At 42.9% G+C, this 18,783-nt stretch overlaps 1 protein-coding gene across 1 annotated transcript in view; it reads right to left on the bottom strand.

The window, feature by feature from the left end:
• Positions 1-206: 206 nt before the first annotated feature.
• Positions 207-18,783, bottom strand: part of TARS3 (threonyl-tRNA synthetase 3) — a 50,884-nt gene continuing 32,307 nt past the window's right edge. Inside the window, exons 13-19 of the mRNA XM_068538187.1 lie at positions 14,007-14,144; positions 11,777-11,854; positions 11,592-11,692; positions 5,004-5,108; positions 2,718-2,790; positions 1,972-2,086; positions 207-643 (exon numbers count right to left, since the gene is read on the bottom strand). Of these exons, the coding sequence (XP_068394288.1) occupies positions 495-643; positions 1,972-2,086; positions 2,718-2,790; positions 5,004-5,108; positions 11,592-11,692; positions 11,777-11,854; positions 14,007-14,144 (759 nt within the window). The 3' untranslated portion in view covers positions 207-494. The remainder of the gene's footprint in view (positions 644-1,971; positions 2,087-2,717; positions 2,791-5,003; positions 5,109-11,591; positions 11,693-11,776; positions 11,855-14,006; positions 14,145-18,783) is intronic.

Raw genomic sequence — 18,783 nt, 5'->3', positions numbered from 1 at the left:
TCCACATGCTGTGGGGTGTGGCCAAAAATAAGAAAAATAAAGTTTCAGTGTGAACTTTAGTAAAACTTCAGTTAAAAAATACCTGAGACATAATGTTATTAGAAAATAAGATTTCCCCCCATATTCAAAAAGCTTTGCAGACTTTTATTTGAAACTTATCTTTTGAAAATCACAATTCTTAACAATAACATCTCATAATGCTCATTTCCTAGTATTTCCCTCTTTGATGAACGACATTTTCCCATTTAAGTCTCTCAAGATATTTGGGAAATTTAAAATTTCCCACACTTGTCCTCTCATTGTCCGCAGACACATTAGTGAATCAGATTTTGTGCATATCAGCCACCCATTCCCCGTCTCACTTCTCACTGTGCCCATCAGTGGACTGAACAGTGGGTCCCAAGTTCTCAGAAGAAGTACGAATGGTAACTAAGGAAAATGCATGTTCAGGGTTCAGAACAAGGTTACACAGATGTGAGCACAAGGAAAGGACTTCAGAATTCTTCCTCAGCATTCAGGGTACGTGATTTCTTGAGATTCTTCAATTTATCAATGGCAGAAGTTACTGAAATCTCTCCATGAATTTTGTTGTCTCTTGTTCGAACATTTACGGCATTATTTGTCTTTTCCTTTTCTCCAACCACTGTAGAAAACAAAAGGAAATAAATATATTTTCAATCAACAATTTACTAAATATTAAGTCAGCAGTCATATGGCATGTGTCTTATTAAGTTTTCTTCTTAGTACTAATCACCAAATATCAATCTAATGTCCATTTGGTCATCCTCTAAGAGTAAATTTCTTGAGACAAGGAATGACTTCTAATCCCATCTCCCTATCATCCATTTTTGAGAACACCTGTGGTGGTCATGGGGTACAGGTGGGAGGAGGGAGCTCCTACAGACCCCCTGACTCCACCTGGCACACTTGATGAATCAAGAGGCGGGCACCAGACACGTGCCCAACCAGCCAACAGAATTTTCTGGTATATATGTAAAAGGTCTGTTCTCGCTAGTGGCCCATACTGTGGGATGATGCAGAATTCTGCCGCCATGTTTCTTGCTGTCTGGAAAGAACATACTGGCCAGCAAGTAAGGGGGATAAAGTAGATCAAGAGAAGCATAAAGAAGCAGATCAAAACAGGGAACAGAAATGGGGAGAAATGGTCCAGATAAGGGTTGAGTTCCCCTTCCAGTTACTTTTCTAATGATTTGGCTACTTAATTCTACGTTCCATGGCACGAGATACTCTAACTCCCTTCCAATACATTCCATCGTGTCTAAGCTAATTTGAAATTTCTGTCACCACAAGAAGGCTGACTGAAGCATCACAGTACCTACTACAAACATTTTTGAAGACAAACTGCTCATAGGACAGCCCTGTGCATATTTATTTTGCCTTCTACAGAAACTTTCAACTTATAGGAGATAACCATATCATGCCTGCAGGCATATAAATAAGTTTCCCTTGATTTTGAATCATTTTTACATCAAAATTTTAGATTCTGCATCTAATTACTCATGTTCCTCAAGGACGTTTTATTTTTTCACTTAATTCTTTTGTTTTGATCATCTTAAATTTAGAACATTTCCTAGTCATTAGTTTCATCCTAAAGATTTATAATAAACCAGAAAAGTAAAGGAGATTATTTCAGTCCTATCACATGACTGAAACATACGGAGTATAATTCTACTGATAAGATCATTTTCCACTGTCGGTTTGAGTTATTAATTCTTCCTAGTAATACTACATCACAGGATCCATGTGAAACTTCATAACTCTTCTTTTCTGGTAAATAACAAAAAGTATCTAGCCAGGAACACCACAGACTCTTCTTTGTGTATAAGTATTCAACAGCTATTTGTCATAATCAAGCAGTTATACCATACTCTTTATTTTGTTTTTTGGGTTTTTTTGGAATTAAAGTGAAAAAACAAGCATTTGGGAAAAATATATACAAATTTAGATTACCCAAAATAAAATTATACTGATCCAGCTGTGCATTTCGTATTTTCTCATTTAGTGTACAACTATGATCTAAGTCAACATCAGCCATGAATCCTTCTTCAAAAAATTCAGTGGATACCTATAAGAGAATGAGACACTTTCATTAATACATTGTGTATGGTAATGCAGTGGCCAGCCTCCAAGATGACCCCCAGGGTCCCACCCCCCCGGTATTCACACCCTTGTGTGTCCCCTCCACCTTGTACCAGGTTGGTCTGTGTGACCACAGTGGAGGGAGAGTGATGGCACCCCACTTCTGAGATGAGGTTAAACGGCTGTCACTCCCCCTGCCTCAACCTCTGAGAAGCCTCACCAGGCACCCGATCCAGAGTCCCCAGCCAAGCTGTCCCAGAGTCTGACTTGCAGAAACTGAGATAATAAACGCTTGTTGTTCTAAGCTGCCAAGTTTTGGGGTAATTTGTTACACAGCAACAGATAATATAAGTATTCTTCCTAATACAGCCATGAGGAAAAGAAGAACTATGAGATGTTTTAAAACACCAATTTCTCAAAAACATTAAGAAATAAAATAGTTCTGATACAGCTACATAGACACGACTCAGGTGTTACTGAAAACATTTACTGAAAACATGGGGTGGTAAATTAATGTATTAGTTATGCAATATTTTAAGGTGTCAATAACATTCCAAGTCAATGACGTTCATAGACCACATGCCAAGATTATGTACTTTAAATGTCTCTAATTTTACCTGAAGTGCATATTTTTCACAAGTTGGCTCCACAGGGATGACCATTACCTGACGAGGAGACAGCCAGAAAGGCCTGAAAAATATAATACGTATTTTTAAAATGACCATTTATTACAAGATTAAAAAATAACCAAAGACTCTTTTTTTCTTTTTAAGTAAGACTTCACAAGAGAGCAGGTTCAGCAGAGGGGTGTGGAAGTAAAGCAAACTATATTAAAAGGCAATAGAGGAGACAAAAGGGGAAACTGGGCATTTTGATTGGAAAGGGAGGGAAAACAGGTTGGCAGCTAGATGAAAGGGCTAAACATCACTGACCATACGACCCAGCAACCACTCTCCTGGGTATTTATCCTAGAGAAATGGAAACATGTTCACACAAAAACCTGCACGCTAACATTTATAGCAGCTTTACGTATAATAGCCCCAAACTGGAAATATCCGAAATGCCCTTCAGCGAGTGAATGCTCAAACTGTGCATCACACTACAGAACACCATCAGTAGTGAAAGGGAGCCAACGACTGGTACTTGAGATGCCTCGGATGCATCTCAAGGCGACTCCATCCAAGGAGTGAAAAAAGTCAGTCTCAAACGGCTGCACGCTGTGATTCCATTTATGTAACATTCTGGAAATTACAAAATTATGAAGATGGAGACCAGATGAGTGGCTGCCGGAGGATGGTGACAGGGATGGGGTAGGAGGTGTGTGGCCATAAAATAAACGGCAGCATGAGGGATCCTTATAAGTAATGGAACTGTCCTGTACCTTGACTGGCGGGTACACCAATCTACACGTGTGCACAAATTCAAGACCTGGATAAGGTTGGTGGATTGTCACTCCCCAGTTACGTTGTATACAGTTCTGCAAGATGTTACCATTGGGGAAAACTGGTAAAAGGTATGCTGGACCTCTGTAAATGATTCTACAGTTATCTCAAAATGAAAATTTTTTAAAAGATGGAAAGGTGGGTATAAGCAATGTTTGATGTGGGAAATGTTTGCCTTTTTCTTCAGCATATTTAGTTTGAAGGTGGAAGGAAATGCACGGGGACTATTACCAGATGGCACTTTGTGCATATATGTTTTCACATACTTATTCTTAAATTACAAAAGCAAAATAATACATGTGACAAATGTAATTATATACATGATGAAATACAGATTATAAAATGAAAAGTAAATGTATCTTTTTGAGCTCTGTTCTCACCCCTGCTTCAGCCCCACCAACTCAAGAGAGCCACATTTTAAACATTTCTATTTTTATTTCTCAGGGAGATTTCCACCACAACTTGGTAGAAGTCCAAAGGCTTGCTGTGTAAACTGTGGAGGGTGGTACTGTGTCTCTACAGGGAGTTGTGCCCACACCATCTCCTGATCCCCTAGTTCTACTGCTCTCTTGCAAGACCCACCATCTCTCACTATGTTAACTATTTACAACAGAATCAACTAGAGAGAAATATAAACATGTTAATTCACACACACACACATATTCATATCTATAGTTTTGGATTCTCTGTACTTGTAATAGATTGGACACCCCCATGACACCTCAGTATATTTCTCTAGGATTGCAAGTAAAATCTAAGGGACAGACACAGACTCGGGCAATACCATCCCCATGGCCTATTCTGAGTGACCAACCACATACCAAATCGACTTGTCATCTGGTTTCCAACCTAAGTATCTCTTAAGTCTCTGACCCTGTGGCCAAAGCAATAACCAGATCCCATGCATCAATGTAACCCACACGTCTGGCCACTTTTCCCTCCGGGCACGGAGGATGAGCAGACGTACCACTCAAAAGCCTGCACTCAGGGCATTCACCTTCCCCCTCCATCCCGCTGGAAAACTGCAGCGGTTCTCTTTGGCTTTGGGGCCATGTGTGAACCAGGCTTACATGTTTCCTCCTAAGTCAGTGGTCACAGGGCTGTGAGGTCAACAGCACAGTGGAAGGAAGGAGGGCAGTACAGCTAGAGACGGTGCCCTGAGAGTGTGGGCCATATATGTTCCAGCGGCTAGATCTTTGCGGGGTTTGTTTGACACAGGTGAAAAGGTTACTCTAATTTTACTGAGATCCCAAAAAGGTAAATGATAGTGGTATGCCACGTTGCCTTTGTTTTCTTTGTTTTGTTTTCTGGTCTGGCAGATGCCACAAAAATTTTTATTTGCTGTTTGGATACTTGCTAATTATAAGGCAAGAGCCACCAATTTTTTCATATTAATTTCATCTTTTAGACATGATTTTTAAGAACAGTAGACATATAGCTTTTCTTTTCCATATCACTTACCATCTTCCTCCATAGTTTTCTGAGAGAATGGCTATCATTCTTTCCACTGACCCCAAAATGGCTCGGTGAATGATCACAGGGCTCTTCTTATCATCCCCATCCTTACTAAAAAAATGAAAATTATACAGTTAATTATTCTCTTAAGATTCATAAATAACTTTATCTTCTTACCTTATATTTAAAAGGTATTTTCCCAAACTAGGTAAAACAATAGATTACTCATAAATTATCTTTAAACATAAAAGTGCCATTAATTAGAAATAAAGGGTTTTTTTCTTTCAAATTATGGTACCTTTTATCTTTTATTAAAGAGATTTTGCATTATGTTTTTTATTTTTCTAATAGTTTATTATTTTTAAAATTTATTTATTTTTGGCTGCATTAGGTCTTCGTTGCTGCGCATGGGCTTTCTCTAGTTGCAGCGAGCGGGGGCTACTCTTCGTTGTGGTGCCCGGGCTTCTCATTGTGGTGGCTTCTCTTGTTGCAGAGCATGAGCTCTAGGCGTGCAGGCTTCAGTAGTTGTGGCGCACGGGCTTAGTTGCTCCGCGGCATGTGGGATCTTCCCAGACCAGGGCTTGAACCCGTGTCCCCTGCATTGGCAGGTGGATTCTTAACCACTGTGCCACCAGGGAAGCCCTATGGTATCTTTTACAAACCAAAGGGAAATAAAATATATCATCTAGGAAAAAGCAAGGTAATATTAGATCACTATCTCTATTACAAATCTACTGATTATTCTAAACTACCAGCTTTATTCGAAACTACCAGTTTACTCATATTGAGAGGCAATCTTACAAATCATATTTTTTAAATTAACTTTATTTTGAACTATGGCTTACTTCACCACTAATTTATTGAACAATTATCAAAGACATTGCAAAAATAAAGAAAATGGGTTTCTGTACTCTCTAATAGAATATGTTGGTATTCTATTAGTTTGGGTTAATGGTATGACCACGGTGGCTGGCAAAAAATTTACCAACCTTGTTTAATTAATATAAGTTATTAGTTATTAGAGAATATTGAAAACATATACAAAAGTAGAGAGAATAGTATAATGAACTCCCACATAACCCTTTCTCAGCATCAGCAAATGTCAACTCACAGCCAATCTGGTTTGGTCCAAATGCACCCATTCCTGACACCATCCACTGTAAACACACTGCCATATTGTAAACACTATGCCCCCATACTACTGATATATTTCAAAATGTTCCTGATACTTGTTCCAGAAGTCCACTGGTCAAATTCCGTTTACAGACCTGAAACCTTCATGACATTCTCCTTACATTTGAGAATTCTCTCCTCCCTTTCAGAAAAAGATGTAAAAAGCAAATTACAACTGTTAATTGTAATAAAGTAAGGCACTCCAAGATCTGTGCACACTTTTCCCAGAAAGATAAATTTCACATTATTGCAACAAATGTAATAATATGTGATACTTACAAAGTTCTTAGGATAAATTTTTATCTAAACGTTGTACCAGCTAGTTACTACTAAAACACATATACATACAGGGCAAACAGACAAATAAAAACAGAGACTCATTCATTAAACTCACTTCAAAAGAGTTTTCATTGGACATCGTCATTGCCAATCATTTCTGCTAAGAGCCACGGCAGACTGACTGCAGGCCAAATCCTCTGTCAGATCCTACAGAAGCTTTGGGGTGGGGCTGGGGGGCCTGAGTCCAGTCCTGCTCAGATATATGAAGAAATAATTCATTCTACAAACTGGAAACAGCATGGTATGTTCCTGAATGTCACATAATGTTGCCTGTGTAGGGAATGAAAGAGAAGCAGCATGATCCTTTCACAGGCCCCTGGGTACCAGAAATTTCTGTCCCATCATTTATTTTAAAAGAATTAAAATCAGGTCTAAAGAAGGGCAAAGAGTGACCTAAACTATGCTTACACATCTATACTTTCAGGTAAACGTTAGAATTAATGACAAGTTCCCCCAAACAATCCTCACGGATTTAGTTGGAATTACATTAGATTTAGAGATACGTTTGAAGAGAATTAGTATCTTCACAATATTGATTCTTCCCATTCCAACAGTGGTGTGAATCTTCATTTAAACAACTGTTTTTTTTTGCCTTTGATAAAGTTTTATGGTATATATTTCAAATAAATATTATATATTTATATTTCTTGTTAAGTTTATTCCTAGATATTTTGCTTTTTTTTTTTTTTAGTTTATTTTATTTATTTATTTTTGGCTGTGTTGGGTCTTCATTGCTGCGCACGGGCTTTCTCTAGTTGTGGCGAGCAGAGGCTACTCTTCATTGAGGTGCGCAGGCTTCTCATTGTGGTGGCTTCTCTCTCTTTTTTTTTTTAAGCATCCCCAGTGACCAATGGCTGGGAATCCTCTTATTAATTTTATTTATTTATTTAGTTTTCGCTGTGTTGGGTCTTCGTTTCTGTGCGAGGGCTTTCTCCAGTTGCGGCGAGCGGGGGCCACTCTTCATTGCGGTGCGCGGGCCTCTCACTGTTGCGGCCTCTCCCGTTGCGGAGCACAGGCTCCAGACGCGCAGGCTCAGTAGTTGCGGCTCACGGGCCTAGCTGCTCCGTGGCATGTGGGATCTTCCCAGACCAGGGCACGAACCCGTGTCCCCTGCATTGGCAGGCAGACTCTCAACCACTGCGCCACCAGGGAACCCCTGTGGTGGCTTCTCTTGTTGTGCAGCACAGGCTCTAGGCACATGGGCTTCAGTAGTTGTGGCACATGGGCCCAGTAGTTGTGGCTCACAGGCTCTAGAGCACAGGCTCAGTAGTTGTGGCGCACAGGATTAGTTGCTTCGCTGCACGTGGGATCTTCGCAGACCAGGGCTCGAGCCGGTGTCCCCTGCATTGGCAGGCGGATTCTTAACCACTGCACCACTGGGGAAGCCCCTTCGCTTGGTTTTTGTTGTTACTGTTGTTGGTTTTTGTTGTTATTGTTGTTGTTACTGTTTCTAAAATTTTTTTTCCATTGCACTTCTTAGCAGGTTGTTGCTAATATATATGAAAGCAAATTGATGTTTGCGTTTTGACCTTATTGCTAGGTACCTTACTTTATTATCAGTTTTAATTTTTCTCCATCTGATTCTATTGGATTTCTAGACATCTTAGCATCTACATATAATGAAAATTTGGCTCTTTATTTCAATATGTCTACATATCCCAGAACAATTGTGAGTAAGAGTACAAATAGGCTAGTCACCATCTTCTCAACTAAGTCGAGATGTTATTGTTGTTTTCTAATAAATACTCCTTACCATTACAGGAAACTTTATTTCTGTTCCTCTCACAGGAATGAATGTTACACTTCATCCAATGCCTTTCAGCGCTGTTGAAGGTAATGGGTGACAATACGCTTCGTAATGTTAAACCACCCCTGCTTTCTTTTTTTTTTTAATATTTATTTATTTGGCTGCACCTGGGTCTTAGCTGCGGTTGCTGTGTGCGGGATCTTCCTGGCAGCATGTGGAATCTTTAGTTGCGGCACACAGGGATCTTTAGTTGCGGCATGTGGGCTCTTAGTTGTGGCATGCGGGATCTAGTTCCCTGACCAGGGATCCAAACCCAGGCCCCCTGCATTGGGAGTGTGGAGTCTTAAGCACTGGACCGCCAGGGAAGTCCCAAACCACCCCTGCTTTCTTGGGTAAAAAACTTACTTGATCAAGGTGATGACCTCGCTGCTCCTCCCTCTTCTCCCCTCATATCTAAGCCACAAACAGATCGCATTGGTTCTACCTCCAAAATATACCCCAAATACCTCCACTTTTCTCATCTCTATGTATCACTGCCACCATGTTCTGTCATCATCTCTTAGCTGGCCTACGGACCACTGCTTCCACTTCTGCTTTCCAGTCCCCACTGTCCACACAACACCTAGGATGATGGATGGATGGATGGATGGATGGATGGATAGATTGGTGGATGGGTGGGTGGGTGGGTGGATGGGTTGCTGGGTGGGTGGATGGGTGGGTGGATGGGTCGCTGGGTGGGTGGATGGATGGATGGGTGGATGGCTTGCCTGATCTACTGCTCCTCCACATCCCCCTAGGATGGCTAGTAATGTTCAAATTTTGTTGCACTAGTTGGGTTATTTTGGCATAAAGTCCCCCTACCCCTAATTCTTTTTGTTCATTTTGGTAGGTTACTGGGGAAAGATGATTTTGCAAATATGAACTTAAGACACCATCTTTTCCAAAAGGCCTGAATTTATTCTTGAAAGTTCCGTGCTTTCCCCTTTAACCTTTGAGAATTTTTATTATTCTCATGTCCTGATGTAACTCCCTGTATGAACACTTCAACTATTCTTCAGCTCTTTACCTTCTCACAGGATGTAACTCTGAGTGTAGCTCTATAACCATTAATCAAAACACAAGTTGGAGAATCCAAAATAAAATTTTTGTTGGTTGAACATACATTGAGATCACTGCATAAAATCCTACACTCTGGGAAATCGGTGGTTGTTCATTTATTATAAGAATCTTATTAGGAAAATATTCTATTAAAAATTATTAGACTTAAAATATGCCAATAATTTTTCCTTTTTAAATTAATAATCTTGAGTGAAAGAGATCTCAACACATTATCTAATTAACACCACATCTAAAACTGGACATGGTGAGAAGAGGAGAGTTTAAAGAAATGATGTTGTGATTTTTGTCTAATTCAAGTCAGTGGAATGGTCTTTAAAAAGAAGCTGGTTCCAGGCAGAATGAAGTAAGCATGCCACACCTGACTCTCTTGCTGAACGCAGACGTGGACCCTGGAGAGAACATGTAGAACAGCCACCCGAGGGCTGGGAGGAGTGACTGGTGCCGGGGGATTGCCGAAGAAGGCCAGAATCTGAAGTGCCACCAAACTGCACTTAGTTTTTTGTCATTTTGTCTTCCAGTTTGTGTGGCCTGGACTCAAAGACAGCCCACACGCAAGAATACATACCAGGTGCAGACAGGAAAAGCTTCAAGAGAAATCCTCACTTTCTGGCCAAGAGCCAGAAAATAACTGCTAAGTTTCAGAAAAAGTGGGGGTGGGGGACGTCCTGGAGTTTTCTTCTGTTTCTTTTTTGTCCTCTCTTCCTCCAGCCCCCAGCATTCCTACAGTGGCACAGAGACTAAACAGGCACCTAAAACTCCAAGGAAGGGGATCCTTCTCTCCGACCAGAACAGCTGTGATCCCAAGCGTACGTGAATCCCTGTGCTCTCTCTCTCTGGCTGGCCTCCTGATGCCTGGCCTCTGACACAGATAGCCCTGGAAACAGCATGCGGAGCAGGGAAGCTAAAGCCCAGCGTTCTGGCCACAGGACTACAGAAAGGGACTTCAGGGAACCAAAAAGTGTCCGGGAAATACAGAGAGCAGGGGGCGCAGAAGAGCTGCCCCATAAAGGGGTGTATGAGCTCGGCTGGCCTCACCTCTCATTGCACATGCTTGGATCCGACCCTAACAGCACATAAAAGGCTTGAGAATTGGACTGTGGGACCTGGCCCCTGGGTGGTGCACACAGGACAGGAGGCCTCGCTGAGGCCAAGATCCACAGATGCTCATATCCCTTATATACAATGGCTGGTACAGTGAGCCCAGTCGGCCCTCCATATCCATGGGCTTAACGGATATGGATACAGATACGGATACAGAGGGCCGACTGTATAGGCTCAGAAAACTGAGCTGACGTTGGAACCACAGAAGGCGGGTTAGAAATTACAGCCTGAACCTGCCCAGGCAGAATGACTGCTAAAAAGTCAACAATCCCCTTAGGATTTAAACAAGACCCAGCATCTCACAATATAATATTAACAATGTCTGGGATGCAATTCAAAACTACTCAGCATATTCATCACCAGGAAAATCTCAATTCCAAAAAAACAGATTATGGAAAGGGAATAACAGTAACTCTGCAGTGGGGAAATCTGGCAAACTTTATTTTAACCAAGTGATGGAGGTTACATCACTGGTGACAAGTCACATTGACCCTTGATAGGATGAGCCACCCTCAAAAGGTGATATACAGTATGATCCCACTTGTGTGGAATTCTGGGAAAGTGATGGAGAGGAGGTCAGTGGCTGCCCAGGGCTGGGGTGGGAGGAGAGTGTGACTGTAAAGGAACAGCACAGGGATTTGCTTGCCTGATGGAATCACAATCGTGGTGGTGGGCACACCACTCTATACGATGTTAAAACTTACAGAACTGTACACACACACACATATACACACAAAGTCAACTTTACTGTGAGTTAAGAAAAAATTTTTTAAAGAAGTTGTTGGTTTGCAGTTATGAAACTGCCTTTTTTCCTCTGCTTTCCCTGGTAAATATCATCTTTAAGACACAGACCCAGGGTCAGCCCTTTTCGAAGTCTCTCCCTCTGCCTCAGGGAGATTTCCCTGTTTGGGTCATGTTTCCACGTCCTTTGTTCATAGCTCTAACCAGAAAACTAAAGCTGACCTCCAACTAGATTACAAGCAGGTAAACAAATATATACTGAGTATCTTGCACACAGACAGACATTCACTGACGCTTGTTTCCGTACTGCTAATGCTCAAATGACAATAATTAAGATATGAGTCCTACATTATTTATCACATTCAATCACTCACCTAACATATGTAAGATTAAATCTTACAGGCAGTTGGAAGTCCAGCTGAATTGTAGCACACTGATGGTATCTGCCAATAGCATCCTTGATTTTTATATCAATCTGTAAATTAAATGATGTTTGCTTAGAGACAGGTTTTATTTTTCTTTTAAATTTTACTTTTTTTGAAGCCTATGGCCTACTTACTTTAGGACCATAAAATGCTCCATCTCCCGGGTTCATCTTCCATGGTTTCCCAAATTCCATCAAGCTATTCTGTAGTTGCTATTTTTTTAATAAGAAGAGAACATTACTTACACTTAATCACCATATACTTATTGAACCTCTTTCACATTCAATAAACTACTGAGCAAGGACTACATAAAGAAAATTAAGATGGTGCTTACTCTCAAGAAACATACACATTTTAATTGGGAGAAAAAAGATAACTTACTAAACTGTTCCACTGAATTCCAGGTAAGTGATAGAGGGGTACTTTGGGCACTTCCACGGTGCAGGCCCCCTGTGCCCTACTCTCTCCAGCTCCTTTCAGGAGGCGCCTCCACGCCGTAATAGGCAAGCAAGATGTGGCCTTGCTCCTCGTGCACTCTGTGCTCAGAAGACCGGGGGACAGGCCTTGCACTCGCTCTTGCTTCTCCCCCACCTCTGTGCCTGCAGCTGGTGGGCAGGGCCCCTTGGGACACAGAGGCTGTGGAAGCGGGAGGCCCACTCTGGTCTCCAGACTAAGCCACGTAAAGTCACCCAAGTTAGCTCACAGTGAGGCCGCTCCACACTGACGGTGACGGGGTGTGCACACGAGCATTAGTGATAGGGCTCTTTGAGTCTTCCGGCCACTCCCTGTGAAAACAGCTTCTCTGGGAAGCACCCAGGCATCCCTAAGGCCCTGGCCACAAGACTGTCACAACAGCAGCCAGACTCCCGCCATCGCCCCAGCACACTGGAGCCGTGAGGGGGGAGAACATTTGGGAGTGAAGCGCCCAACAGGGAAGGAAAGCAGTGGTGGTGTCTTGGGCCAGGCCAGCGTCACCCAGAAAGCCTCCTCCAGGGCCTCAGTCAGAGCAGGTCAGGAGCTGCTCCTGGCCAGACCCCAGGGGGTCCCTCAGGGACTCAACCCTCCTGAAGAGGCTTCCCTTGTGCTCAGGGCTGGGAAGGCCACCTTCACAGATGAACTTCACAAGCTGGAGCTGCCCTCCCCCAACTTTGTTTCTGAAGGGAGAAGAGACTGTGACCCATGTTCTCAGACAAAACAAGGGCCTGCTACAGCAGGTAACAGCGATAGTAGGGGCTCCCAGGGAATTAAAAGTGAAAGAAAGGCCAGGTTTGGGGGAAGAGCATACAGCAGAGGTCACTGCGTCCACTGCTCTGTCCTCTCCCTGGGGACACCAGGATAGGAAGGCCAGATGGGAGGGGCCGAGGCCAAGAAAGCTTTGGGTTGACACAAGGTCTGGGAAGAGGGGACGTCTGGGCAGAGCTGGAACCGCCACTCCCAGGCCTGGCCCGGGGACACTGCCCGGCACTTCTTCTCCCTGCTGTCTGTCCTGCCCCACGCATGCCAGGTCTCTGGCTCCCAAGACCACTAGCGTCTAGACTGTGGGACGTGCTGGGCTTCGGACACATCAGTTTGCTTGTGCTTATGTGGGAGGGGCTGGAATATTCTTAGGGATCTAATGACTCACTGCAACTCTGGGAAAGTGGAACCCAAGAGAGGTTTTTTTTTTTTTTAATTAATTTATTTATTATTTATTTTTGGTTTCATTGGGTCTCTGTTGCTGTGCGCGGGCTTTCTCTAGTTGCGGCGAGTGGGGGCTACTCTTTGTTGCGTGCACGGGCTTCTAATTGCGGTGGCTTCTCTTGTTGCGGAGCATGGGCTCTAGGTGCGTGGGCTCAGTAGTTGTGGCTCATGGGGGCTCTAGAGCGCAGGCTCAGTAGTTGTGGCACACGGGCTTAGTTGCTCCGCGCCATGTGGGATCTCCCCGGACCAGGGCTCGAACCCGTGTCCCCTGCATTGGCAGGCGGGTTCTTAACCACTGCGCCACCAGGGAAGCCCCCAAGAGAGGTTTGAGGTTAATCCAGCTCCAAGGAGCTGATGGACCTACATCAGTTCCAGTGGCAGAGGCCAAACCAGAGCTGCTGAAGAAGGAGCCAGAGAATTTCTTTAAAAACTTATGAAATTGGTTATTAGTGACCAGCACTGAAAAGAGTATAAATGAAAACCTGATATAAACTAAAGTGTGAAGCAAATGTAAGGTACTGCTCTTATCATTGTTTTGAAGAAAACTGGATTAACAACATTCTACAATGGGCACATTTATCCCAGAACTTCCAATTTTAAATTTCCATTGCAAAGCATCGCATCCTCATGCAAGGTATTTTCCATATTCACAAAAATGAAGGGTAACACTTGGTTTCTCCCTACCTTTTCAGCTTCATCCCATATCTCAACCTCCCCTAGAAAGTTTTCAGGTCTTGTTGACAAACTTAATTGAAAGGAGAAGCCAAATGTTGAGTAAACAGACTGCAAAAACTGCAAACACCCTTTTATTTCTTCTTCAATCTGAAATTAGAGCAAATGAAAAACCTTAAATAACACCAAATTTAAACCTATTTATGGCATTAAAAAACATTCTTCTTGTCAGATAGAAATAAAGCGTGCTTTTACTATAGTCAATGGCACTGTTCGGGTTGTTGTCTTTTCCTTACTCGAATATTCACGGGACGCCCGCCAGGTGCCAATGCACACAGGCTGCTGGAGGCCCCCATGGTCCAGCGCAGGGCTGGGCGAAGACCCAGGCGAGGGTACCTCTCCGTGCACAATGCCACACAGGAGGAAGGGCGGCTGTCCAGAGGAAGTGATGGCCAAGCTGCAGCCAGAGGAGAGGTTAAGCGTTCTCCACGGAGGCAGGGCAGGAGCTCCCGGAGCAGAGGAAACACTGAGGGTGAAGACCCACAGGATGGAGGAGTGGGCCAGGGCAGGACAGCCGTGGGAAGCTGCGGGACAGACGGCACAGAGGGAGCATGGCAGACAGTCAGGATAGAGGCAGGCCGGGGCCAGAGAAAATGCAGTGCTTTCAAAGCCAGGGTAATGTCTGCACTTTTTAGCCTGAGAGCAATGGAGAACCAGTGGAGGTTTCAGCAGTGGACTAACACAGTTCAATGTGATTGTCTGAAGTATGGGAAAAAGACTGGCAAGACGAGAAGAGCAGCCCATTAGGAAGCTGTTGGGATCCTTCAGGAGCAAGAGGATGGCAGCTTGAAACAGAAGCGGCTGGAATGCAGGGAATCAGATGCGTTTGCAGGATACCTGTCCTTTCGCTCACTAACAGATAGTAATTGCCTATATTGTCAGCACTGTGCTGGATGCTGGGAATTCAGGAATGAATGAACTTATTCAAGAATAATATATTTAAGAAGGGTGATCAATAGGGCTTGTGATAAACTGGACATGAGAAGTGAAAACCAAAGGACACCTGGGTTCCTGGCCTGGGCCATGGAGAGGGTGCTGGTGCATCGCTGAGACGAGGAGGACGTGGTGTGAAAGGCAGAAGAGGGGCCAACCTGGGCCTGGCCAATGCAAGGGTGTTTGTGATGGCCAAGCAGACATGTCCCCCAGCCCCTGGAGGGCTTGAAGCTCAGGGGGGACAGCTGAGACGCAGCAGAGGTAGGAGAGGCACTGAAGCCAGAGAGCGCAGGGTGAGAAGAGCAGGGCCAGGGCTGTGAGGCTGAGACAGCATCCTTAACAGGGAGAAAGACAAGCACATCTAAGTGCGGACGAGATGGGGCAGCAAAAACAGAGACGTAGAGAGAGGGGACAAGTAAGGATCTGTGTGTCACCAGGGATTAGGTTTCGGGATTTTCATCAGTGGAATCATGCAGCCCTTGCTCTTTTTTCTGTCTGGCTTTTTACACTCAGTAGAATTATTTCAAGATTCATTCATACTGTTGTGTGCATCAATAGATCATTCTTTTTTCTTGCTGAGTGGTTTTCCACTGTATGGATATACCACTGTTCCTTTATACGCTCACCTGTCATTGGGCTGTTTCTATATTTTGGCTATTTCAAATAAAGTTGCTATGAACACGTGTGGACAAGTCTTTGTATGGACATGTGCTTTCTTTTTCTCTTGGAAAAGGAAAAGGAGTAAGATGGCTGGGACATATGGTAGGTGTGTGCTTTACTTTAAAGAAAAAAATTATTTATTTACTTATTTGGCTGTGCTGGGTCTTAGTTGTGGCACACAGGATCTTCGTTGCCGCACGTGTGATCTTCGTTGGGGTGTGTGGGATCTTTAGTTGCGGCATGCATGTGGGATATAGTTCCCTGACCAGGGATAGAACCCGTGCCCCGCTTTGAGAGCGTGGAGTCTTAACCACTGCGCCACCAGGGAAGTCTCTGCTTCACTTTTTAAGAAACTGCCAAACTGGTTTCCAAAGTGACTGTGCTGTCTTCCATTTCCACAACCAGTGCGTGAGAAGTCCATCCCCTCCACACTCCCAACACGTGTCAGAGTCAGCCTTTTACGTTTTAACCATTCTAGTTGGTGTAGAGGCAGCTCCTTACGGTTTCAATCTTCATCTCCTTAGTGACTGATCATCTTGCACCCCTTATTCAGGTCCTTCTTTGCCATCTGTCATCTGTCATCATTCATGTCCTTCTTTGCCATCTGCCATCTCCTTAGATATGTATCTTCTTCTGTATATATTCTTTGACCATTTGAATGGTCAAATCTTTTTGCCCATTTTTTAAACTTTAACTTTTTGAGATTCACATGCATTTGTAAGAAATAAGACTGTGGTACCATTTACTCAGGTTTCCCCAGTGGTGATATAATTTTTGCTTCAACCGTCAAACACAACTCAGAAAACTCAAGAGAAAAAGGAAAAGGAAAAGGAATATTTATTGTATTTAACCATGTTTTACTTTTACAGTTGTTCTTTCTTCCTTCTTAATGTTCCAAGACTCTTCCTTTTATCATTTCCTTTCTCTTCAGAGAAATTCCTATAGCCATTCTTCTAAGGTAGGTCTAATGTCTTGATTTCACCTTCATTCCATAAAGACATTTTTTCTGGATATAGAATTTTGGGTTAACAGTTATTTCAGCATTTGGAAAATGCTGTGCCACTTCCTTCTGGCCTGTTTTGTTTTGTTTTTGATAAGAAATCTGTTTGTTGGTTTTTTTTTTTCCTTAATGGTAAGGTATCATTTCTTTCTCACTGTTTTCAAATTTTTTTGTTTTTCTTTAGCTTTCAGAAGTTTGGCTATGATGTGTCTTGGTGTGAATTTCTTTGGGTTTATCCTGTGTGGACTTTCTCAGCTACTTGAATCTGTAAGCTTATGTTTTTTGCCAAATTTGGCCAGTTTTCAGCCATTACCTCTTTGAGTACTTTTTCACCTCCACCCTACATTTCCAGAACTATTTTCAGAACTATTCCAGAACTCTGGTGACATAAATATTAGGCATTCTGTTATAGTCCCACTCGTCTCTGAGGTTCTGTTCATTTTTCTTTCCGTCTCTTTTCTGTCTGTTTTTCACATGGTGTCATTTCTACTGGTGTCTTCAAGTTCACTGATTCTTTTCTCTGCCTCCTCCATTCTGCTCAGGAATCCATCCACTGAATACTTCGGTTATTACATTTTTCAGTTCTAAAATTTCCATTTGGTTCTTCTTTATATCTTCTATTTCTTTCCTGAGACTGTCTATTTTTTCATTTGTTCCAAATGTGCTTGTAATTGCTTATTAAAGCATTTTTATGATGGCTTCTTTAAGATTCTCATCAGATAATTCTAATATCCCTGCCATGTCCACATCAGTGCTCCTATACTGCCCTTTGTCATTCAAGTTGAGATTTTCCTTGTTCTTGACGTGATGATTGATTTTTGATTTCTGAAATCTAGATATTTTGGATATTATAAGACTTTGGATTTTATTTAAACTCTTCATTTTAGCTGGCGTCCACTGACTCTGCTCCAACAGGGAGGGAGCAGTACTGCCTGGTTATTGCAAAGCCGGAGCAGATGTCTGGGTTTCCCACTGGGGACCGCAAGGGAGGCAGAGGCTCCTCATTACTGCTGGGTGAGTAGGAGTTCTGCACCTTAGTAGGTTTCCTCTGATAACACCTCAGCTGGGAGAGGCAGGGGTATCTTGGTACTGCTCCTCACATGGCCTTTAGCAACCCCCAGGGTGCACGGCCTCATTACTGTGGAGTGGTAGTAGAAGTTTTGTCTCTCCACTCAAGCAGGAAGTGGAAGAGGCACCTTGTGACTGCCAGGTGAGGGTGGAAGTCCAGGCTCCCACTTAGTCTCCACTGACATTACGGGGTGGGTGTGGGGAGATCCCTGTTAATGCCTGGCAGGGATGAGTAGAATTGGTATGATTTCTTCTTTAAGTGTTTGGTAGAATTCACTAGTGATTCCTTCTGGGCCTGGAGTTTTCTTTGTGGAAATGTTGTTAACTACCAATTCAACTTCTTTAATAAACACAGGGCTACTCAGATTATCTATTTCTCCTTGAGTAAAGTTTGGTAGTTTGTGTTTTTCAAAGAATTTGTCCATTTCATCTAATTTGTCAAATTTACTGGCATAAGCTTGTTCATAATACTGCCTTATTACCCTTTTAATATCTACAGGATCTGTAGTAATGTCACTTCTCTCAGTCCTAATATTTTTTTTCTTTTTCTTTCCTTTTTTTTTTTGGCTGCGCCATGCAGCTTGTGGGATCTTAGTTCCCCGACCAGGGATCAAACCCGGGCCCCATGCAGTGAGAGTGCAGAATCCTAACCACTGGACCACCAGGGAAGTCCCCAGTCCTAATGTTTTTAATTAGTATCTTCTCTTTTTTCTCCAACAAAACTAAAGGTTTATGAATCTTATTGATCTTCTAGGAGAACCAGCCTTTGGTTTTTATTGATATTGTTGTGTTGTTCAAGGGTTAACTGGACAATATTTTCTAATTTCCCTTTGATTCCTTTTTTTTTTAAATTTATTTATTTATGTATTTATTTATTCTTGGCTGCATTGGGTCTTCATTGCTGTGCGCGGGTTTTCTCTGGTTGCTGCGACTGGGGGCTACTCTTCATTGTGGTGTGCGGGCTTCTCATTGTGGTGGCTTCTCTTGTTGTGGAGCATGGGCTCTAGGCACGCGGGCTCAGTAGTTGTGGCTCATGGGCTCTAGAGTGCAGGCTCAGTAGTTGTGGTG

This window comes from Eschrichtius robustus, chromosome 1 (assembly GCF_028021215.1).
Source record: "Eschrichtius robustus isolate mEscRob2 chromosome 1, mEscRob2.pri, whole genome shotgun sequence".
NCBI lineage: Eukaryota > Metazoa > Chordata > Mammalia > Artiodactyla > Eschrichtiidae > Eschrichtius > Eschrichtius robustus.
Note: the sequence above shows the minus strand (reverse complement) of the source record. Positions and strands in the feature narration are given on the sequence as shown.